At 40.9% G+C, this 24,711-nt stretch overlaps 1 protein-coding gene across 1 annotated transcript; it reads left to right on the forward strand.

The window, feature by feature from the left end:
• The first annotated feature begins 78 nt into the window (after window positions 1–78).
• Window positions 79–23,474, forward strand: ppp1r14c (protein phosphatase 1, regulatory (inhibitor) subunit 14C). Its single transcript, XM_004541951.5, has 4 exons — window positions 79–425; window positions 19,953–20,036; window positions 20,971–21,003; window positions 22,714–23,474. The coding sequence occupies exons 1-4, from the start codon at window positions 192–194 to the stop codon at window positions 22,786–22,788; spliced, it is 426 nt and encodes a 141-aa protein (XP_004542008.1). The 5' UTR covers window positions 79–191; the 3' UTR covers window positions 22,789–23,474.
• Window positions 23,475–24,711: the final 1,237 nt, after the last annotated feature.

The raw sequence follows: 24,711 nt of genomic DNA on the forward strand, positions 1-24,711 counted from the left end.
GAGAGCCTCTCACTTCTTGCAGTGTTCGCTCCGCCTTCTCGCCTGTCTCCGGCGCTGCGCTTTAAATAGCAGCTGTTTAAAAGCTCCTCACCATTCTCCCGTCTGCCGTGCAGCACGCAGTCCCCACTCGGCACCGCAGTCCTCCCCTTCCATCCACACATTTCTTTAATAACACTCCTGCACATCTCGCTATGTCGGCCGCCAGCACCGAAACCAGTGCCCCTTTGCCCACCGCCGGCAGCCGCGTTTTCTTCCAAGGTGCGCCCGGAGTGGGCTGCGTGGGGTCCGGACCCATCAATGGGGAAGACACGGTCCAGAAGAAGCAGGGCAAAGTGACCGTGAAGTACGACAGGAAAGAGCTGCGGAAAAGACTTGTCCTGGAGGAGTGGATCATCGAGCAGCTCAGCGTGTTGTATGACTGTGAGGTAAGTCGAAAGAAACTCCAAAGCCGCACACGGCTGTGCGCTCTTGTCACCGAGACGGCTGGACAATGAACAGCCCTGGATGAAAAAAAGTGGCCCTGCATAGCTGCTTTGTTGTTCTTTGAGAGGTTGTGTTTTTAAATCTTATCTTTTTGTCGCCTTCAAAGACGATTAATCGAAACCGCTTTATACATTTCTCCTGTTTGGTCGACTTTGCTTTTTATGTTCAGTTTCAGTGTTGATTAGGCAGAACTGCAGCAGCCGGACTACTCTATCACTTTAGATGGTTCACTGCGTTTACAAGAATGGCACCTGAATAAAGTACGTCCATGTTTCATCTGACCCCAAATATTTTAGCCGGTGTCTCTCTGTGCTCTGCCGCACTCATACCAGCTGGCTTGGAGATACAAAGCTGTGTGGTACTCATGTGTCATGTCCCGTGTAATTTTCTCCCTTGTTAAAGAGAAAGAGGGATGGCTGACTCCACGAGGCTGAGAGACCGGCGAGAGAGAAACCGCACGTTTGCGCTTTTTACGCACCAGCCGCGTTGGCCATGAACGACCGAGACGCGCTTTGTCTCATTATTCAGTGTGTGTCGAACAAGTAACCTCATCCTCACACGCCGCTGTGAGATCAGCCCATGTAACAGGCATCCATCCACCTCACGTGCATTTACCTCTCCATCCTCGATAGCGAAACCTCACAGGCTCATGATGTGATGGTAGTTTTCTCCGCGAGCTGCGTGCGCAGACAGCACGCGCTGGAAACCAGTATTGTGGCAAATTTCTGCCACAATACTCGTTGTGGGGGACGAAAGGGGTGCAGAAAGAGAGCCGATCTATAAGTCATGTCCAAGTGAACAGAGCCAGGCCTGGGGGATGGGGGAAATAAGAAGGGCAGTGGGTTAAGGACGAGCTGATACCGTGACTTTCGTTAACAGCCAATCAGCTCCTCTGACTCTGATTCCCCCACACCTTCAAGCTGAAGGTCTCCACAACTATGCACACACATACAGCCTTACAGTATGCCTGTCGCCACAGACTCAGCCAATCAGAGACTACATAGGGGTCTGCGAGCATGTATGCACATGTGCATGAATCAGGCAACACAGAGGAGCTGAATTTTATTTAAACATAACGTACAGGTGTGGGGACATGAGTATGTCTCATGTCTGCAGTTGTAGATGCGCATGTGGTTGTTAATGAATGCAGAATGTTGACTCTAACAGTAAATCTGAGAGCAGTATGTGTGTGAATATGCAGAAAGGAAACTTTTGTTAAAATTACAGCAGGATGCTGAATGTCATAATGTCTTTTTCAGTAGTTTGTTCTTCTGCTATTTCTTTCCCACATTTAATGCATATAGACCTCATGCATGCCTTCTGCACATAGAAGTACCTTAGTATGATTTATATAGCTGTCATTTTGTTTGCAAGCTTTCTGTTTTTTATGGTTCTGCTTTGGTTCATCCCTGGCTTTCTCAGAGTCTGCCTGAGAGCAGACTAGTTTCAATTTCAAAGCCATCCGAGCTCTCTGGCTGTGTGTCGGACTGTCATCAGCAGGTGTGCTTGATCTACACAGAGGTGACTGGAGTATTTGATGTTTGACGACGGCTGGAGTGCACTGGCCCAGCACCGATCTGTATTTTGGACTGTGATTTGCTTCATGCAAATGGATATTTAGATAAACAGGAAAACACAGTAGATCAAGCACGTACGCAAGCTCTCGTGATTTCCAGACAGAAAGAATTCAACACTTTTCTAAGAAAACACTGCTTTTGGTCGACTTCAGTTTAATGACAGAGTCCCTGCAGTGTAGATTTCAGCAAAGATATTCCCAGCAGCCTTACACCTCCTCATGTCATGTCTTTCACACGGCAAATGGGATAATATCACATGGTAATCCCCTGGCTCACTGGTGTTGTTGCCAGTCTGATGTCACACTGGATGCTGGAATGAGATCGGTGTTGTTGACTAGTGTTAGAAAGACACGGGCCTGATAATGAAATGAAACCAACACATCAATATTCTCCATTATTTTGACACAGTATCACTCTGCTGCATTGTTCAATGCTTTCTTTCACACAACACTGAAAAAAATATTCTTTTCCCTCATAAAGATGAAGCAGTTATTTTGCATAAGGTGGAACTGAAATAGATGAAATCCAAGGTTTATATATTCAAATAATTAATCATTGAGGAAAATCTGGGCTTAAATAGTTTTTTGTGTTTATGCGCATTCATGTTCATTTCATTCAGGCTCTTATGGCTTTGCTGCTGATGTTTGCTCAAATGACTGTAAGCATGAAGTCACACACACCCCTTTCATGCCTGTTAACACCTCAAGAGCAGGGCCCAAGATAGACCAAGGTGTGTATTTTGTGTTTGTGTGTGCACGGATGATAAATCGAAGTGGAGGCTACTGATTTGAGCGTGCTGGTCAAGCTGAAAGGTCAGCCACTATATCGGTTTCATGAGAAAACCTGATACTAGCAATCATCACAGAGGTGTGGGTATGCGTGTGCAAGTTTGTGTAGGCGGTGTGGTAATGTGGTGATACTGAATTGTAATGGACTGGAAGAAAGGTGAACTCAGAACAAATAGGATTATGTTTTTGGTGAGAATTTCACTTGTTCCCTGTAACTGTTGCCACAGTGCTTGCTTAGTAGCTGGAAGACAAATTGTTTAGAAAACAGTAAAGGGAGAAAATGTGTGTCATGGAAAACCTTGCCGTCTCATAAGAATTGAACTAAGTACTGATGATCCTCTAGCATGTCTAAGATCCAGCTACCAGCACCTCCAGGAGTGAACATATAAAGACATCCTTTGTTTAAGCAATAAAATGAAAATGTAAGCATTCATGGGAAACTTGTGCTGTAATAATATTGCAACTTTGATTTTATATTGATTAAATAAACCAGATATACATTTAGCCATGCAGGATGCCAAATTCTGATATGGAGAGGAGCTGGCTTGTTGATAGCTAAATGGTAAACTGAGCAGTACTTTTCTACTCTAACTGAGCACTCAAAGCACCTTTTATAAAATCTTCATTCAGCCAATCACGCACACAGCCTAGCCGGCAGGTGAACCACCGACCTTCCGATTGGAAGACGATCCTCTACCTCCCGAGTCACAGCTGCCCCTAGTTTTCACTCTTTTCCAGTCTCTCTGTATAAGTTACTCCGGTAGTGGCTGACAGGAGAGTATTACCGGACTTCTAAGGAGACAGGCGAATATTTTCTCTTATGTTGAAACCAACCTTTAATCTTAAAATGAACAAGATATCAAAATATCAAATTTGCCTTTTTGCCTTCATCTCATATATATATTTATTCCCTAAGCCTCTGTCTTTTTCCACCCCTCCCTCTCTCCCTCTGTGCCTCCTCTTTGGGTGAGAGGATAACAGAAGGTGAGTTCTGTCAGAGATGGATTCCCCTCTGCTCTCCCGGGACACGTTGCCTCTGTTCATTTTGGTGTTCAAAGGACAGGGAGGAGAAAAAGCAGAGAGAAAAAAAGCAGGAGGGGATGACCCAAAGAGGGAGAGGAGCTAGAAAGCTGAGGTCCTAAGTGCTCCCACTGCAGCTCTTAATATAGTGAAAGCCTTGACTATATTATAGGCTCATTGTAGTGCCCAAAGAAATCACTCACTGTTATATTACTTTATATGTGTAAAAGTATTAAAGCTTGAAGTGTTAATGGAACTGCTAACATGTAAGTTCACACTATGAAACACTTAACCCACAACCTCTCCTAGGGCTGCACCATTATTACGTAAATGATAATCATAGGTTTGTTTGTTTTTTAATCAATATTCAGTTTTTAGTCAAAATTATTCATTTATGCTAGCGACAAAAAATTTTTTATTACAAAGTTGTGAAAACATAACCCTGCTTTCATATCCATTTTGTGTGACATTCCTGCAAATGCACAAATGCATCCAAATTAGCCCTCCTCACCCACCTAAAGTGAGTGCATCTCTTAGAAGTCAAAAAATAAGCAAAACACAAATAACCTAAAACAAAATCCAGTCAACATGGCACTGCTTCCTGTTAACTAAAGCATCTTTGCAGACAAATACAGTGTTTATTCACCTCTGGTAAGTGCATTTGTATTAAGCAAAATATAAAGTCTTTCATTCTATTCGGTGCCTCTACATAATAGATGTTAATAAAACTCAAAACAAAGACAGCTTTGAGACCCTTCTATAGCTCCCTGGCAATGTTTTGCATAGGAAATAACATGTGTTTTGTCCAGTAACTTGACCACTTTCCTGAAACCCTCGTTTCTCACAGTGCTTATTAGATTCACTTTGCATTGTTTCTCTTGGCCTTCATGCATTAATTACACTGCAGATGGTGGCGTCTTTTCACCCAGTCGAATAACTTAAGGGAAGATTATGGTTCAACAGCAGTTGAACCACAATCTTCCTGAAGGGGGCATGTGGTGTGGCTGGTGTGTTGGCCGCTCTTGCTGGTGCTGTTATTGGTCCATCAGCCAAAAGGGCAAATATAACATTATATGTAACATTCAAACAGCTGAAACCGAGTGTTAAAAACAGTGAACAGTCTCCACTGTAGTCACTGTGTGTTATTTTCATGCTGTTTCATGCATTTCTGGTGGTTCTGCTGTTGCTTCCTTCCCTGTTCCGGCCCACTTGTCAACCAAGCAGCATTTGACCGTCACACAGCCTCATCCATGTTGAGCAAAGTGCAGTTGGGATTTAGGAGCAGCAACTCTACAGCACTCTTTTATTGCTCCTTGGTTTACATCACTTGCCCAAAATCTAAAGTATTTCCAACAGCAGATGATAAGCTGCTTTGAGGGATTCAGCCTCTGCTGTGCCAAATATTCCAATTCTGTTGTATTTCTGTCCTCTAACATAGTACTCGACCAGACTTGTCAAAGAAACGTCAAGCTCCGTGGTGCAGGGAACAGCTGTGATTGGCTTGTGCGGGTTTATTTGCAGGACGCCAAAATCATGATTGAGATTCGATTAACTGTGTGATGCCGTAGCCTCTCCCACAGTCAGAGACTTGAGTAGACGCTGTTGGACTGCAGATTAACGCCGAGGCCAAGCCGAGGTGATTAAAAGGCAGAGTTTGTCAGCACAGTGACGAGACCGTCTGTCTGAGAGCACCTGAGAGCAATCGATGAATGAGGAGAAGCTTTAGGCCTTTATTTGGTGTGTAAGAGAAGAAGAGAATAACCGAGACAAACAGATTGCTAGAGCAGTAAATATGTTGTTGGCTTGCGTACCAAGCTCAATGTGTGTGTTCTTCGGGGGGCGTATGCTGTAGAATAAGGGGAGAAAGACACTGTAATGCCCTACTTTTCCGTGGCTCAGCTTTAATAGAGCCCCACTCAATGAAGCTCATTCATGTGCACAGGCACAGACACTGCCAGCATACAACACTTGGCCCTGAGGCCTTGTGTGTGTTTATGTCTGCGTCCATGGGTGTGAATAAGGCCGTGTGGGCTTTTCGGGGCCATAATATCCATGGCTGAGCAGTCGGGGGTACTTTCCATGCATTGATAAGCATCAGGACACACACACATACACTCACAGGTCAGTGTACAGACGAAATGGAGCACGGACACTTGAGGAAGAAGCATTTTTGTTCTGGATAATACTAATGTTTCTATCTCCTGCTCCTTTTCTCATCACCACAATAACAGCGGTTGTTTAATTTCTACACTGTTTTGTGTAGGAGGGTCCCCAGGCGGCCTTTGTGTGCTTTGGTAGTGGACAGTGGAATCTGGATTCTGTCCCCCTAGCATCAACTTCCTGGCAGAAAAAAGAACATCATTATCTCTCTCCGTCTGCATCATTATCCCCTCCTCCCTCTGCTTCTCCTGTGACCTTCTCTATAACATTTCTCGTTTGCCTTTTGTGCATGTGTGTATCTGTGTGTGTTTCCCCCCACATTGGGAAGCAGGAACAGTCATATACTATATCGTGCAAGCCTCGTGTGGTAGCTGCTGAGGAGAAGTAAGGAGTGCAATTCAAGCCAAGTCATTAGTGGCGTTCAATAGGTTTAGCAATACCATGCAGAGGGTGAACACGCATATCGGCATATACAAAGACAGGAGCATTATGTTACCACTGAAGTTACTGGATATACTGCATGTATACACAAACAGTTACCGGCACTAGTTTAACATTGTGGGTCTTTTATTTTCTGTTTTGCAAGTCTGTGAAAATGTGAATTCACCACCCACAGCAGTTGATGGATGTGATTCCCCTCAGTGATCAATCGAACAGGTCTCACTCTGATTGATGGCAGGATGCTGGCTGGGCTGCACTGCCTCATTATTCTGAAAACTGGTGATCTTTGCTACAACCTCTGGGTCTGTTTCACACCGATCAAATGTGCTTTTTAAAATCTGTGAAAGGTCGAGATTATACAAGAAGGTGGGTCTAAGAAGGAGGAAAAAGGGGACAAACCTGAATCCAGAATGACCCCCATTTAGTAAATCATTACTGCCAAGACTGGCAGACCCACTTGGTAGGAGATTTCACCGGTAAATTGGATAATTGTTTTACTGAGTGACCCTGATGTGTTTATGGATCTGGCGAGGAAGGTCGCTGTTGTGTTTACTTATCTTCCATTCAAATTACACGGGCAAAAATAGAAACCGATGGGGTCTGTGTCCAACCACGTGCTGGCGCATTTCGCATACCACCTGCAGACACATGCATGCGCTGCTAAACAAATCAGAGGTGTTGACAAGAAGGCCTTTTAGCAAGCAGCTAAACACCAGCTGTTGAAACAGTTATAAACACAGTGGCTGCAGAAAGGTATCAAATGTCTTTTTCAAAAGCAAAACTCAGCATGAAGGTTTTATTGCTTTTTTTTTTTTTTTTTCTCCCTCTATAGTTTCCATCCTGGTGTAATTTCTCACTCTCATGTCAACTTCTGGTGCAGTCTGACCCCATCTGCTTTTTTGTTTTCCTCCGCCTCCTCATTTCTGTTATTTTTCTCACCAGGACTTATTCTACCATCTGTCTCTTAAGTCTCCTATTGATCCTAATCACACATGTCTACAAGTTGAAAGGTGGGACTGATACATCTGTACTATGGTAAAAGTTTATACGTGCCACTACGTAATACAGCTGAAGTATATTGTGACCTAACCCAGGGAAGATGTGATTGACAAGCAAACAGAAAAAGCTAACAGGAAAAGAGGAGAAAAAGCAAGCAGTCTTCACCTGTTGTTACCAGGTCGAACAACCAGCACTGGCTTCACCCTGCCCAGGGCTGTGAAAATATATTTGCCCTCTTCCTGATTGCTTTCTTATTATTCACACTTACATGTTTCAGATCATCACACAAAGTTTGGGATTAGACAAAGATAACCAGAGTAAAAACAAAGTTTCATTTTTAATTGATGATATTTGTTTATTTGTTTATTTATAAGGAACCCCATTAGCTTCCACAACAGCGGTTGCTAATCCCAAACCATCAAATACAATCAAATAAAATGCTACACAATAAAGTGAATGCAAAATATCTGCATAATTTGGCTATTACATCCACAGTGAGGTTTCACAGTTGTGAAAATATGAACATATAAATATCAATAACACTGAGACAAAATACACAAATTTCCATTACAAATGACATTGCCCTCTTACAATATTTGCAATAATTCAAAGCTGTTTGAATAGGCTTTTAAGCTATTTTTGAAATTATAAATAGAATTATTCCACTTGAAAGATGCTCTAAATATAACAGAGTTTTTAAGTTGCTTTTAACTCGAGGAATTACTAAATTGCGGTTTGTTGAAAATCGTGTATTATGATTATGTTTTTCATCTGGATACTGCAATTGAGCAGAAAGAAAATGTGGTGTGTTAAACAGTATTGCTTTCTTTATAAATACAAGCAAGCCATAGTATAATTTAGCTTGCACAGGAAGCCAAGCTTGTGGGGATAGGTTAATTGGATAATCCAAATTGCCACTAGGTGTGAATGTGCGAGTGAATGTGAGTGTGAATGGTTGTCTGTCCCTATGTGTTAGCCCTGCGACAGACTGGCGACCTGTCCAGGGTGTACCCCGCCTTTTGCCCTATGACAGCTGGGATAGGCTCCAGCACCCCCCGTGACCCTGAAAAGGATAAGCAGAAGCGAATGGATGGATGGAGGAAGCCAAGAAAGTTTATCATGCATTTTATCTATATTTGTATAGTATTTGTATAGTACGAACACCTTAACACTAATCTGTCTGATATCATTTGTTAAGGGACAACAAGTTATCCAAGCTTACCAAAGCATGAATTTACTGTGATTAACCACATTTTTTTGAAAGTTAAGTTCAGTTTGAGTAGCCATACCCAGGCCTGATTACTGGCAGACCTGTTGAATCAAGTAATCACTTAAATAGAACCTGTCTGACAAAGTGAAGGAGGCTAAGAGATCTCTGAGAAACAAAATCATTGATATCTGTCAGTCTGGACAGGATTACAAAGCCATTTCTAAGGCTTTAGAACTCCAAGGAATCACAGTGAGCACAAATGGAGAAAACTTTGAATTTGATTAACCTTCATGGGAGTGGCTGGCCTATCAAATTACTCTAAGAGCACAGTGATGACTCATCCAAGAGGTCACAAAAGAACCCAGAAGGACATTTAAAGAACTGCAGGCTTCACTCGCCTCCGTTGAGGTTAAAGTTCATGATTTAACAATAAGAAAGAGACTGGGAGAGTTCCAAGACAAAAATCACTAATGACCAAAAAGAACCCAAAGGCTAGTCTCACATTTGCCAAAAACAAAAACATCTTGATGATCCCAAAGAGTTTTGGGAAAATATTCTGTGGACTGATGAGACAAAAGTTAAGCTGTTTGGAAGGTTGGAGTCCTGTTACATCTGCTGTAAAACTAACACAGCAATTCATGAAAACAACATCATACCAACAGTGAAACATGGTGGTGGTAGTGTGATGGTCTAGGGCTGCTTTGTTGCTTCAGGACCTATAATCAGGTTTATCCCATTTTTTTTTTGGTCTGCTTGCATGTTTTCCACATCTTTCCTCAACTCTGTCCTCACGGTACCTAGAGGTTGCCTTTCCTAGCAAAACATCTGTTCAAGACCTTAGTAGTGAAACCACCAACATCATAACTTCAGATATTAAATATGTGTACACATACACATATGAAGAATAAATGTGGACAAGGTGAAAATAAAGAGATCTGGAAATGACAAATGCCTCTTTTCCACTTGCACCTTCTGGGCTCGACACGACTCTACTCCATACTCATTTCAGTTGTTTTCCACAACGATTGACTACCACCTTATTGTGGGTGGGTTTGATACAGCAGCGCTTCCTGTCTTGTGATGTCGTTTGTATGCGACACAAACACAAAACAACAATGGAGGACATCAGGCGATGGTGTATCTGCTGCTAAACTGATGGTAAACATCTGCACCGTATCACTGGACCTCAGTGTTGGTGTATATGTAGCTATTTCCTAGTTGCTGGGTTTCAGAGTTGAGTTGCTTTCATGACTCATCCAGTGATGTCACTCCCTGACGATGATTGGCATGCAGTCTATTGACATCACATTTTCAGCTCGTTTGGAACCCCCAACTGAGTAGGTACTAAAAAAGTACCTGGTACCAGGTACTACCACCTAATGGAAAACCCCAGTCGAGTAGAGCCAAGTAGATACTAGTGGAAAAGAGGCTAAATGTCTTCAGGTTATTAACTTGAATTAGACTGCTTACAAATGTAGCCATTGAATCCCAACATGTAGTGGTACAAGAAGAAAAATGACAAATACAAGGCATCTCAGTCCTAGTTTAGTAGTGGTGTAATTTCCATTTTACTAAGCTTGAGCTTTGAACCCAAACACTGATCAAAGATGATCATTAAAAGAAGAGACTAAGGAGAACCAGCTGCAAAATGTGCAACCAGCAATGGGGAAACGGAAAGCTGCTGAGACCATGAAAAGAAAAGGCGTTGACTTGTCACACGCGCACACTGATGTTCTTGTCTTCCTATGACATCTCCTCCCATCCCAAGATGATCCAGTTAATCAGTGGTTTCTTTGTAAGCAGGCCAAATCAATTCATAATCTGGCTATATGTAAACACTGACTCAGTTTATCTGGTTGGCACAGTGAGAAGATGCAAAATACCGTCGTCATTCGCACGTGTCTGAGAAAAGGAAATATGCAGAAAAGGAAGACTGTTGTTTTGACTCTCAAAGTCATGGGCGTGTGCTCATATATGGGCGTGTGGCTTGTCTACCTTTGCATGTGCTGCATGACATTGCACATTTGAAAGCAGTTAATGCAACTGAAAAACAAGCACTAGAGATGAAAGAAAATTAGAACAAAGAGGGTGTATTATTTTTATCAGTTCTTAACCCTATGTTATTATACTCCCCAAATAGCTGGCCAATATGCAACATGGCTGCTTCTGCCCCTGGTGCTCATGATGTTTTACATCCAGAATGACTGAAAGTGCTCATTTACACTCAGGGCAAAGGTCCAAATGGGTCCCAGCTGTTGACCCATTAGCCTCAGGAAGAAACTGTCTGCCTGATAAATACAGTAAAATAAATCCTGTGCAGGATCACAAAACTGTGAAATAAAGTCACAAAACCGGCACTGGCATTTTCATGCTTGACAGTCTACTGTAATTTTTACTCTCTTTTTTAAAATCAGGATTTAAAGCAAAGGGGAGGAAGGGTGATGTTAAGTATTTTGATTTTGTATAGCAATAGGGTAAAAAGGCTTGTGTGTCAGCTGATGCTGTAAGTATTTTGGGCTATTGAAGAAGAGACTGTGCAAGGTAGAAGACCTAAAGGCTCTTGACAAAACATTAAAAGTATATATTTTTTTCTGTGTAACTACCTCTGATGTTTGGGAACACCTAGACTTTAGTGATGACATCATGCTGGTATCCCTGTCTTTTGCAGATGATGTTATCTTTTGAGCTATAATGGAGATTATCTATGTATCAGCCATGTAGATGGATAAGCACCTACATCTCTAAAGGAGGATTCAAGGCATAGGTAGTTATTAACCTTAAGTGCATAGCCTCTGGAAAGGATCTTAAACTCTTATATAAGCACAGGTTGGTATGGAAAGCTGAGGTTAAATGTCGCCTCTTTCTCCCTGTCACCGGGTATTTTAATGTCTCTGGCTTTCACTTATAAGTGATTCAAATGGCCCATTTGGCATTAAAAGAGCAACAAGCATTTGAGAATACTAAATCCTAACATGGTTTTATTTATTTATTTATTTTTAATTGTGCTTTATCAGCCTAATGTACTCATACGCCAACCATATTCCATGACCTCAAACACATAGGTAATGATTACAGTCCAAGAGGGGGGATAACTTCAAATATGATGTATTTGACCTAACACTGGCAGCGTAACGAGTTTCCAGATTTGTCTCTTTGGTGTCATTAAAAAAATAATAATTTAGCAAAAGATCCTCATTGATGAAGCTACCTCAGTATATCAGTCACATGACTTGCAAACATTTAGAAAAAGCCCAAACAAACCAACAAAACTGCCGATTTGTAAGGCAAATTTCTCAACTGATAAAAAAATATAGGTGAGAGTTTGAGAAATGTGGAGAATGGTCCATGGCAAAGTTATCCATCAGGCTTTGTTTGCAAAGTTAGAGCAAAATGTAGCAATGTCACAAACAGTGGTGTTACCAGTCATGGTACCAACCTATTCATGTATGCATGTATATATGTCTGCATGTACTTCATCTCCTCCTCAACAGTTGAGCCAATCTGAATGAAACTTTCTACAAACGTAGTCACACTTATAGTGATTATTAACATCTATATGTATATATATTAAAAAAGATTTATTAGAAATACAAATTCTCCTGGTTTTCCTATGTATTATGTTCATCTTCATGACATGCAATGCAATGTTACGTTGTCCATTTGTATTTGTTCATTGCCCGTGCCTAACGTAAAGGTCACCAAAATTTGCATCCACGACAGAATTTTGAGATTGTTTGAGAAAAAGCAATGCCCACCTGGCTAAAGCCAGTAGTATATATATATATAAAAGTGTATATAACTCCAGTGTAAATCATAGAATCATATGGCATGATGCAGCTACACAGAATACAAAATTAGAGCAATTACCTTAAAGACTATGGGTGGGGGACTAGTTCTTCCAAACTGCAAAGGTATTGATGTATTAATTGATAGAGAGTGATATGTGGAAACTCAAAGGGAGAGACCATTTATGACACAGAAAAAAAGAAATCAGAGGAGACTCAGCATAACAGGGCAAGGACATGGCTTCAACATCAAGTTTTGGCCATGGAGATAAAAGCTACTACAACACCAAAGTGGAGAAACATCAGGGGGAGAATGATTAGGACATTTACATCACAACGAGATTCTTAAATTTAGTATGCACGATCATCTGTTATTTTTAACTGAAAAGTTCCTTTGAGTATAATTCCTCCCCACAAGCTTATTTCTCTGACAGTTCTCCTCTCTGATATACTGTGTCCTCCGGAGTACAGCTGAATCAGCGTGGGAAAGAGCTTTTGCTGCAGTAGCTAACTTCACCCAGTGAAGTCACATAATCTATGCTGTATGGTTTCAGCAAATTGCATCGCTGGAGGGCAAGAAGAAGGTGCTGGGAGGTGGGGGTGAGTTAGGAAGCGAGGGATGCAGGAACGGAGGAGAAGCCGGCCTTTATTGGTTACTGTTCCAAGTAACTTTTTGCTTTCCCCATGCATTGAAAGAAAATCCTTGTATTTAGTTGTTTTACTTCTCTCCCGTCCCTGTTTTCCTTATGTTTCCTGTCCTATCCCTGCCCTGTGATTCTTTGCATTCTTTGTCACACTGTAGTGTCTCTTACTCGGTTTAACGCGGTCTCTGAAGATGAATTCATCCCACCTTGAGCTCTTGCTCGCTTTGATGTGACAGCGCTCGGCAGCAAAGAGAGGAAGAAAGCTGAGCTGTGAGGTTTTAGTGTTGCGCAATCCTCCTCTTCCTTGCATTCTGCATCATCATCACAAGTGACCCACTTATCTGTGCGCTCCCCATCTCCCTGTATCTTATTATCGGCTCTTATATATTGTAATTAGCAGTCTCGTACATGGTCTCTTTTGTTTCTTTTCACATTTTTCCTGCCTTTTCCCCCCTTTCTTTCATCTCTGCGTGGTTGCTAATTTAACACAGGCCTACATTCCTTGTGTTTGTATTTGTATTTTCTTTTTATTTGTCAGGGAAAATTTACAAAGCCATTAGTCTCCTAAGAGAAGAGATGTACTGTACCAGATTTAGAGGCAAGCTAATTTCCATCCACATTCTCTGGGTCAGACAACAATAAAACAATGTAATGACATCATCAAGAAAGAAATGATACTCATACCAATGAAACAAACAAGTGCATTTGTTATTTCACTGGTCTAACGTTTGCTTATTCTTCTTCTCTGTTCTTCTCTTTAGACATGTCTCCTTGTTTACAATACAGGGTGAAGGTTTTAGCATCTCTGCACGATTAAAACTCTTCCTACGTTCTTCCTTTCCCACCAGCTCTTCCTGTCAGTCTCTGTTATAAGCACTGCATCACATGCATACAGAGCAGTGATTAAAGAAGAGGCGGTGGTATTATCTTATTTACTACATAACTCCTCTTTCAATCCAGTTGAGCCCGTGTTTGTGTGGTTAATATCGGCTAACACATGAGAGGGATCAGTCAATGTCAGCCACCTTTTTTGCACGTGTTACCCACTGAGGGTGGGGACTGAACGTTGTTGAGCTCTTTGTACTGCAGCAGATCTATGTCTCTCTCTCTTTCTTTTACACACACATGCACACTGAGGATTATGATCCTCCAGGTAAAGTGTCTTTTTGCGATGATGCAACAGCACTATAATAATCAGTGGCACCATTTTATCATAACGCCACGCTTGAATTTAAGCTAGCAAGCAGGAAGCCATAAAAATAAGCATAAAGATCCAGACCTGCAACGTGAGGTTTCATGTGGCCCAAGGGGTAGCAGATCTTGCACTCCAGCTGCTAAGTTCCTCTGTGAGCGTGTTTGCTGCTGGCTGTGTAAATATCTTTGAGTGCTCATCGTCTGTGAGTTTGACTCTGTTTTACCTTAGAATATTTCCATTTCAGAGAAGCCTATGCTTGAAAATACTCTCAGCTGTTATCCATTATCAGTTGCCACTACACATAAAGACTTGACTGAAGTGTTTAATGAGGCAGCTGAACCACACTGTCAATCTGTGATAACAGGACCGAACAGAAAGTCAAATCAAACTGACCAGGAGGATATGCATATCCTGCAAGAGTGGTCTGCTGAATCACACCAGGATACATTAACATGTCTTCCTTTTGCTTTATTGCAGAGTCGTGGCAGATCATGTGTTGTTTCTTGGATGAACTGAAAGCAACCTTACTGAGACATTACCTGGCTCAGCTGAAAAACTCACGAAAGGTCATGTGCTACTCCTCAAACAGAATATTTCTAAAGTGAAACAACATTCGATCGCGGTTTCATGTGACTCGTTAATTATGTCTTCAAGTAGGATTTGCTTCTGTCCAATGTAACTGGTAGATCTAGTTCATAAAAGTGGGCCATGAATAGGAATAATTATGAATCACTTGGCTGAGTGAAGCGATCGCCCGTAACAGAGTTTAACTCTTTGTTCGCAGAAAACGTTTGAGTAGTCTGAATAGAGTTTGCGTTGAGTCACGGGGTTGGGCCGCTTACATTAGCTTTGATTCACCTCATTGCGGATGAAGCAGACTGAAAACGCTGCTGGCTGTTTAGCTGTCGGTGAATATGAGTCTGGCAGACATGCATGCCTCACTTCGTCTGCATCTCTGCACGCAGCAAACACACACAGGCTGGCAGTGTTGCTCTCCGCTTCTCTCTCGGCCTCTGTTTTGCCTGCTGGCTCTCACACGTCGTCTTCACAGAGTTGCCTTCATTACAACAAACACTGCTCCTTGTTATCTGTTTTTGCGCACACCATCCTCTTCGCACAAACTCTCGCTCTCTTTTTCTAGTCATCTTTATATCTCCCTTCTGCATATGCAAACAAAAACCAGCCATCATCTGTGAAAAATGCTGAATCTAGGCCTCTTGTGCATAAACAGGCGTTCACAGTTTCACAGCACTTACCATTTTTTCACATTTCTGTTTGTTTTGTGGCTGCCTGTCACTCTCTGCCATTGTGCCTTTTGTCATTTTGTATGCTGGTTAAATGGAAAATTATATTCCCGGTAGCAGCAGGTGTGACCTTAGCCATTTTAGGCTCGCGATCATCTAGCAGGACAACATCTTCAATGTGTGTGTTAGGTGTGAGAGCGTGTTTTTTCCATTCTCACCATCTACACAGTGTGTTTAATACACTTAGGGACTGTAATGCGAAGCCCAGTGGTGAGTGATTCCCTGTAGAAGATTGATGGTAGCAAAAACCGGCGTGGGTGCATGTGCGCGTTTGTAGGAGCCGGGATTTTGTTGGCGATAGCCTGCAGTCACGCCTGGCGAGCAGGCCGTGTTTTTAGTCATCACCAATCACAGTGACAGGGGGCGACGGAGTGCCTGCTGACAAGTGGAATATTCAGGGACACACACACAAACCCACACGGAGCATTCAGGGTGAAGCGAGTGATTGATAGCTTGGCACACAGGCAGGCAGACAGACTTGTCCTTTGCCCTCAAACATCTTAAGAAGTAGGTCAGTCTGCTAAATTTATGATCCTGACACGTTTTCACTTTCACATTGTTACTCATTCGAATTCATGCTTTCATGTTTATTATTAGGTTAAACCAGCAAATCACAGTACACAAACTCATCGACACTGACCGAGGCCATGATCTCTGCACTCCACTCACACGTCTGAATTTGCAGGTAGCTGCTGTGAGGTGTAAACAACATGACCTTCCAAGGAAGGAGGCATGTTTGATGATTTGAACTTTTAGGTTTTGTCTCCACTAAGGCTATGAAACCCAGCCTTTGTCTAAAATTTTTAGAGACAACAGCAAGAATATTTTTATATTGAACAGTCTAAGATTTCCTTAAGGACCAGCTGAGCAGAGTTTTTTTGTCACCTATTTTCAGCTTTAAAAAAAATGCAAAGTGTAGAGGAAGCCTGGCACTGAACGGTTTGACCTCTCTTATATGCTTATATTGTAAATACTTAATTTCTCTTTTTAAGATTTATAAATAAATCACTGTAATATAACATCGCTGTAATCTCATCTTTGAAATCAGCTGGCTAATATCATGTGGTTCCCCTTAATACAGCTGCTAAATCTGTGGGAACATGGGTGCGATTCCTGGAATTCTGGCACCCTGATGCTGCCGGGTTTGCTGGTTTGGGCCTCAATAATGGTGCAGTTGAGGAAAACAGTGGTTGGAGATTTTGGTACTAGTAAAATTATTGCAACTTTGTGCAGTGATTTTGAAATCTTGTTGCCTTTTGAAGTGGTTGTTTGAAAGGTGGGGGCCAACCCTGCCACCACATGCAGAGAGTTTCTGTCTTCAAGGCAACTTTGGTTCACCAAGATGGTGATAAAACAGCAATAAGATGGAATCAGTCTGGTATCATTTGGGGTCAAAAGGGCAATTACATGAGAATTTGTTTGTGACAATACGCCAACTAACTGTGGTAACTCAGCAAAAATCACAAATCTGTTGCTCAAAGGTATTTATTCTGGATCAGGATGTCAGTTTCCTTGCAGCTTTATCCCTACTGGGGATAAAAATAATTTAGTTTGGACATGCACATGTACACCACAGCTGGGGAAATTCCACACAATTAACACAACATATGCGTTACTTTGCAGCCGGTTGCAGCCTGACTCCAACTGATTCCTCAAATCTCTCTGCATTTCTAAATAAGACTGGTTATTTGCAAATCTGTCTGGGAGTGATTGCAGTGAGTCTGACGCAAGCTGCCATTGTTTGAAGACAGGCTGACTCGTGCACCAGGAGACTCGTGCAATAACAATTAAGTGCAGTTATGAAGAATTAGACAATGAGCGAATGAGAGTGATGTGACCATTTAGTCTACTGCAGAAAAATTATCACTAGACAACCATTACTTTTTTGTTTTTCCAATGAGCAGTTTTTGCTTTTTAGGAGTGCCCTCATCAGGAGAGGTGAGTTCAAACTTCAACAATGTTTTTAAAGTTTCCTAAGAGAACATTCAATAATCAGTTTTAAAGAAATATTTGATTACCAAACCAAATCGTGTGAATTTCACCAGTCAGTTACTTCCACTCTAGCTAAGAATGCTGCATTGCAGATTTAGGAAATAATCATTTTACACAAATAAGTATTCTGATCTTGAGGTTTCAAGCAAACATCAGTGCTTGTGCTTAGCAGGACAACACACACAATAACATTACCATAATTTCACCACCTCACATTAACTCAATTTTCTCACTTTTTTTTCCCTCTTCATCTAAATCAATTTATCCTTCCACTCCGCAGTCTGAAAAAGCTCATCTCCTCTGATGATTAGCATTTTTTACACAACCTCTGTTCTGTGGTTCCACCACATACACACTCATATGCTAATAGGTGGCAGGCTTTGACATATTCTGACCCTTTCCCGGCTTTGCTACCTTTCTTCTCAGTTTCCTCAACGAGTGAGGATTTCAGAGCGCGACCCTCACGCTAAGACGTTTCAGAGAAAGAGGTGCTTAAAATGCAGGTTGTGTAAATGCCTGTCAGGAGTAAGGATCGAGGTGGGGTAGCCTTGTGTTTGTGTGTGTGTCTACGTGTGTGTGTGTGAATGTCAAGTGTGTTTGAGATGAAATATAGATGAAATATGATCAAGCCTGTTTAAGATGTGGTAGAATTTTTTTTGACTGTGTAAATGGGTGCTATGATGGGATGTTTGTGTATATGTTGCCTAACTAAAACAAGAACACGCAATACATTTGCACTAGTTCATCAGTAGTCAAATGTGTGCATATTGCAGCACATTTGTCTCTTGGAATGTACATTTTGTCTTGCAGGCTACTTTCAAAGGTATAACTGTAATCTAATTTCATTCTGTGCATATCGAAACACCCACGCAAAACTGAGCAGTGACTGAGCTTTAATGCTGAGAGCTAAAATCAAGCCATCCTTCCATCCTCCTGTCCCTGTGTCTAAATACCAGTGCATGCTCGAGGCTTCACCTTACACAAGAGTCCTCTGGGAGGCTTACACAAACACACGTGCAACTAAAGAACTAGTCGCTTTTATTAATTTTAGTTTACTGCAAAAATAATGATAGATATCATCCTACAATTTTTATGGAGGACTACTAAGGAATGTTGTTTAGTATGCATTAGATGAGAAAGGCATTAAGGCTGCAAGTCACATTCACTTAAAACCATGGGTTTGATAATAGAGCCTGAGCCAGGCTCATGTGAATGTATCATAGCATTATAGCCTTCCAGTGTGATGTGTAGTACAGTAATATAGTACAAAAGAAAATAAAGATGTTTTCAGTGAACCTTCACCAAGACTGTTCAATAAAGTGGTAAAAAAAAAAAAAAAAGAGCACTGATATCCTATAAGTTCATCATATAGCTGTCTCTTAAATTTTATGGCCGGTAAAGACTTAATTTACAAAGAAATAAATTATTAACATACAAATAGTTCAGTAGGTAAGGGTTGGCAAAATCTTGAAATCTGAAAGCCATGGAGATTTGGGTGTTGAGTTTCCATATAAGTGACAAAAAGTTAACACTTGGCAGTTGATAGAAGGTGATTGGGGGTATATTTTAATGAACATGTAGTAGATAAAGATTCTTAGTCTTTTATTTATGTATTTATTTATTTATTTTTAATTAATGTGCAAATGCCCAAAATATTAATCCAGTATCAACAGTGTCTTTGTTGATGCTAGAGAAAGATCATAGATTTGGTAAATGGAAGAGAAAACACTAATTACCGGTTTAAGACACAAAGTCTTTCCTGTGCAAAAGAGTGCAGTGACCTACATGAGCGTTGGCATTAGATGTAAATTATAGGGAATAATCTGAAATGGAAATTGTATATATTCTAGGGATGGTGGAGTGGTATAGTCACAGATTGTTGCAATTAATATGGCTGTTGATAAAGGCCACTGCTTGTATATACATGGACACTTTGGCTTCAAAACCCAAAAGGAAGAATTTGGATGATACATCATGCGGTAGCTGGGAGGAACAGTTTGATCCTCCCTGCGCCGTCTGTGGGTAAATAAAATGAACCAGTGAAACAGCGGACCTTTGAAGTGGCACTGAGCTGAAAACAGCCTTTAACCACTAAATGGACCAACCCACAGTAAAATGACATTTCCATATGATGCCTGTTCCAAAAAGCTAAATGCTAAATATGCTCAGCTTGTTTGCAGCTTGAAGTTCAGAGGCTCAGACACACTGTTTGTATAAACTGTGTATAATAAGTGTATAATATTCTTGTTTTCCGTTTTAATTTCTTATTTACTCCTTCACATATTTATGTGCTCGTCTTCCACAAGTTCCTCTGCTTGAGCTGCTCAGTAAACCAGAGTGTCTTTGTGTTCCAGGAGGAGGAGATGCCCGAGGTAGAGATAGATATCGATGACCTGCTGGAGGTCAACAGTGATGACGAGAGAGCCAGCAAACTGCAGGTATGTTCTTTGGGCTGCATTTGTAAGTCCTCAGAAAATACATTGTAATCTCATATAGGAGATGAAATAAGGCGAAATAAGGTAAGTGGGGTTATCAGGTAAAATGGGACATTCATGGTTCATGCATCTCATCTATGGTATATATTGTATATATCTTAGCTATAAATACATACAAATATACACTAACATGTACACATGAACACAGTTGTACATGTATACGTTAGAGGGTAAAAGAGGTGTGTTGATATTGAAGTAATAGATATTGGCGTCAAACTAGTTATCACTAGTCTGACACTGAAGAATGTCAGACTAGTCATTGTAGACAATGTTTCAATGTAGACAAGAGAAATGAACAAAGAGAAGCAAAGAGGATCAGAAAGTAACAGAAATGTGATAGAAAGGATGTTTTCAAGGGAGGCTATATATATATATATATATATATATATATATATATATATATATGACTGGCCCATTTTTTGGCAGTCAGTCAATGTCAAAACTATGGGACAGCCCAAATTTCAAAACAGTAAAATTCTATTATACCAATCCAATACCAAAAAAAAGCAGCTGAACACAGTTAAATGTCATACACAGGGTTTTTTTTTTCTTAGTGTCCGAAGTGATTAACCAGAAATTGTCCCAGGTTACCTGAGTTCACCCTAGTTGTTCCATAATGGAAACACTCACCTTAAAGTCAAATTTTCCGTGTGACTGCTTTGTATGGTATCCTGTTTCTGTTGGCTCTACTGTATGGTGGACCTGTCCTCAAAGACAGACTGATGTCAAACATACATAATCATCAGTCTTTATGTTGTCTGAATACATTACCGCGGTTTTCCATATCAACAAAAGCTAACCAACCAATCCAACACAGACAGTGCTGGGAAATGTCCCTAAACAACTCTCTGTTTTTCCTTTACCAATTTCTACACAGGAATCATTAATAGACTGCTACAAACCAACAGAGGTAAGTCTTCCGGTGAAGCTCTCTTTTCCATGTCCACTGCTTGAGATCAGTGACCTGAAATTATTGATCCGCACATGCTGTATTGAATTTGTAAAGTCACATTTTCATGCTACTGTCACCCTGACCTGAATGAAACAAGTGTTAGATGGGCCCATAAGCTACACAGAACACATACAAGCACACACAATTTAACTTTGTTCACACTGGCGCTTGTTTTTGAGTGTGCGAATGGGTGTGTGCGGGTAAGCTTTCAAGTATCTGGGTTGGGGGAGTTAGGGTTAAGCTATTTTGGTGATTAAAGGTGGTGCAGAACAATCACATTACCTCTACATACGGCCATGTTGCCCAACATGGACTGCCCATCTGTCATCTGTGACTGTTTGCATGTGTTTGTGCGTGGCATTAGGTCAGCCTGTTGAAAAAATGTCAAGGTCACTGGCATCTGAGATAACAGCAACGTTCAGCCAGGTTGACAGCTGCTGATACGTGTCACTCCTACACATCCGTACTCGCACACGCGCGCACACACACACAGATTGTAATCCCTCGAGTCTGGAGTAGCCCAGATGCCATTTTGAACACAATCCCACATAGATGACATGGACTAAGGACAGTGAAAAGCAGAGGCAATGGAGAGAGAAGGTGAATTGTGACAATTGGAAGCAAATGATGAAGAAAGGATGAAAGTAAAAGAAAGAGAGCACTGTTGGTGAGAGAATGACAGGGGATGAAAGAAGCTGTTACAAATGGTGAAGGATAGATGAGACCTCTAGATCAAGGAGGAGGAAAAGAAGAGAGTGACAAGAGGAGGGAGGTATCAGTAATTAGGGCACGATAAGTGTCACCTCTGTTACAATTGTGAGGTTTATATTTCAGCACATTCTCGATCCGAGTCACACCATCGCAGACTTTTATAGAGCCATTAGATCAAGATGAGGAATCTTTTTCTTCCATCCTTTTCTGACTTATTGCCTCATAAACTGTCATTTCTTTTTTGTGACTTAAAAAGCAATACCCATATGACTGGGGTTGGCCAGTGTTTGTTTTCTGTTTGGTACAAATTCTTTTTTTCCTTTCCTACAGTACTACGCTTAAGACTCTAGCCACCACTCATTTTTTATGTTTCGGTGCCAATAAACCAGATTTCCTTGTAATTAAAGTGGTCTTGAACAACAGTACTTCAGGCTTTCTGAAGGTCTTTCAAAGTTTTCCTGTTGCTTTTTCACTTATTTTTAGTCCAGTCATTATACCTGACTATTTTCAGAGGAATGTTTTTGGTTTGCTTTTGCTGAACACAGACCTATGAATCATCTAAGCATAAAAAAAGCACCAATTCAAGGAATGAATCACTGTTGTGTTTACACATAACAAATAACTTTGCAATTACCTGTTACAATTTTTAATTGTATCTTTAGGAACTGTGTTATTAGGTCATTCGGCAGAGTAAATATGGTTGTGTGTATAACCTGTTTTCTGTCAGTTGTATATTTATTAAGCCATTAGACAAAGGATTCAGGATTCAGCCTGCAAAATCAAACAGAAACTAAAGAAATGTTATAGATTTGAATTATGGCCTTCTGATGCAAATCTCATTTGATTTGTGTGTGTGTGTGTGTGTGTGTGTGTGTGTGTGTGTGTGTGTGTGTGTGTGTGTGTGTGTGTGTGTGTGTGTGTGTCTGTTTAAATCATTTTTTCCTCTTCTCCCTACAGAACTTTGTCCGTGAGCTCCTCGCAAGGATAAGGGGAATGAGAAAACTTAGCGCTCCAACCAAGAAGGGCCTATAATGGCTCAACCATCAATCAGCCATAAACTCCGTCATCTCCTACTTAGCCCGCCATACATGGACTGTCATTAAACAGAATAATTTATCAAAACATCAGTAACTGTTCTGCAAACATCTGCTGTATAATCCATGAATATAGCACTAGTCATTCTTTTCACGATCACAATAACAAGGTGTATTATAATATTTGACTGTTGAAAGGTACATAAGTAAAGCAGAGCCAAAATGTTTAAATAGTCACAATATCTGGAATGTGCCAGAACTGCAACTGTGCTTTAATACAAACACCACCTAACTTCATGTGTCAGAGCCATGTAAGCTTTTTAAACCACTCCTACAAACCAAACAGCCATACAGAATAAAACGCCAACAAAAACTTTAAAAGAGGTGGTAAAAATAGTTGCAGTAGGTGTGAAATTAGCTGTAGCACTATTTAAACACAGTGCTTCTTGATCTTTTTTTTTCTTGTCCTATTTTTACGGAGGTTTTTTGCTGTTGCGTCTTTCTTTTTTTTTTTCTAAAGTACTGTATGTTGCCATTTCTTGTTCACGTGATTGAAATGTGGTCTTCGAGAGTTTGAGTTCTTGTCACCCTCTTTATCCCTACTCCATTATTGCTTGCAAATGTAAGGGAGCTCTGTGGTCTTGTGTCAAGTTCATTTAAAAGCACAACACATTAATACATTAATCCCGTCGTCTTTTGTGATGTGTAAACTCTGGAAAGAGTGGGAACGTTTTATCAAGCAGTGCTAAAATCATATCAAGATTTTCTTTTTTCCTTTTTTGTTACCCAGTCTCCTAGTATACTTTTCACCACAGCAAGGCATGATGGGTGTTGCAGCTCTCTGTATGAGACTACAAAAACCTGTATGATTGGCAGCCTTTTGCTCGTCATTGTACATGTTCATGATCTCCCTTATTGGAATACATATCAGTTGGTAGTTTAGATTCAAGCTCAGCACCCAAACACTGTAGTCGTTTTTACACCCGGTTCACTTAATTCTGCTAACTTGTCTCTGTAATAGCGGTTGATGTTGCCTTTAAGGACATTCAGGATCAGTCCACTTTTTACTCAGCACTGAACTTAAACTACTGACGACTTGAAAGCGTAAGAACAGTGGCATAAGAACCCCGGAGGACTTGACACTTTAACTTGCCGACAGAAGGTGTGCCAAAACTGGGATCCTAAAATGTCAAACATCATGGAGGCATTAGTCTGCCGCAGCTCCTACTACAGAGATATCTTTGGGTGGGCTCAGAAGTTTTAGTAATTCTTTTCATGTTGCAGGAAAACTGTGTTACAACTGAATATAAGCAGGTTTAAGAGGTGGATTTGTTTTGTTGCTAGTAAATTTCCCTTCAGCAACACACTGAAAAATCTCTGGTACAATCACGAATCCCTTACAGGGTTGTGCCCAGTTTCATTTTGGAATAATTAATCGTATAAAAAAGGAAGGTGCAGACTAAAACCTGCAGTTTGATATAAAGTATAAACCCACAGCTGCCAAAGACAAAAGCAGGGCAATGTTTTAGTTTAACATAACACTTGCAAAGCACCCTCTTGCATGCTAACAACAGAGACAAGGTATTGATGAAGAGTATATTATAGACCTATAATCAAGCAAAAATTTAAAAAAAACAAAACTTTTTTGACATAGCTACCATGTATGACTTTGTAAAACCTTTTGTGTTGAGACAACGTGACGTCACGTTGGAGATAATCCAGGAAATTTTAAAAAATGGTGCTGTTTTTGATGTTCTTCCCAGACTTTGGTTAAGTTATAAAAGGCGTTTTCACTGTTGACTGGTGACTGAGAAATGTGTCTGCAAGAAGTCTGTCTCTCTTGACTGATGGAGTGGATGCTCCAGAGTTGCATCTTCTATTTCTCTGTCTGAACTGGGTTGGATACGTGTCATCACTCTAA

The sequence above is a fragment of the Maylandia zebra genome, linkage group LG15, assembly GCF_041146795.1.
Source record: "Maylandia zebra isolate NMK-2024a linkage group LG15, Mzebra_GT3a, whole genome shotgun sequence".
NCBI lineage: Eukaryota > Metazoa > Chordata > Actinopteri > Cichliformes > Cichlidae > Maylandia > Maylandia zebra.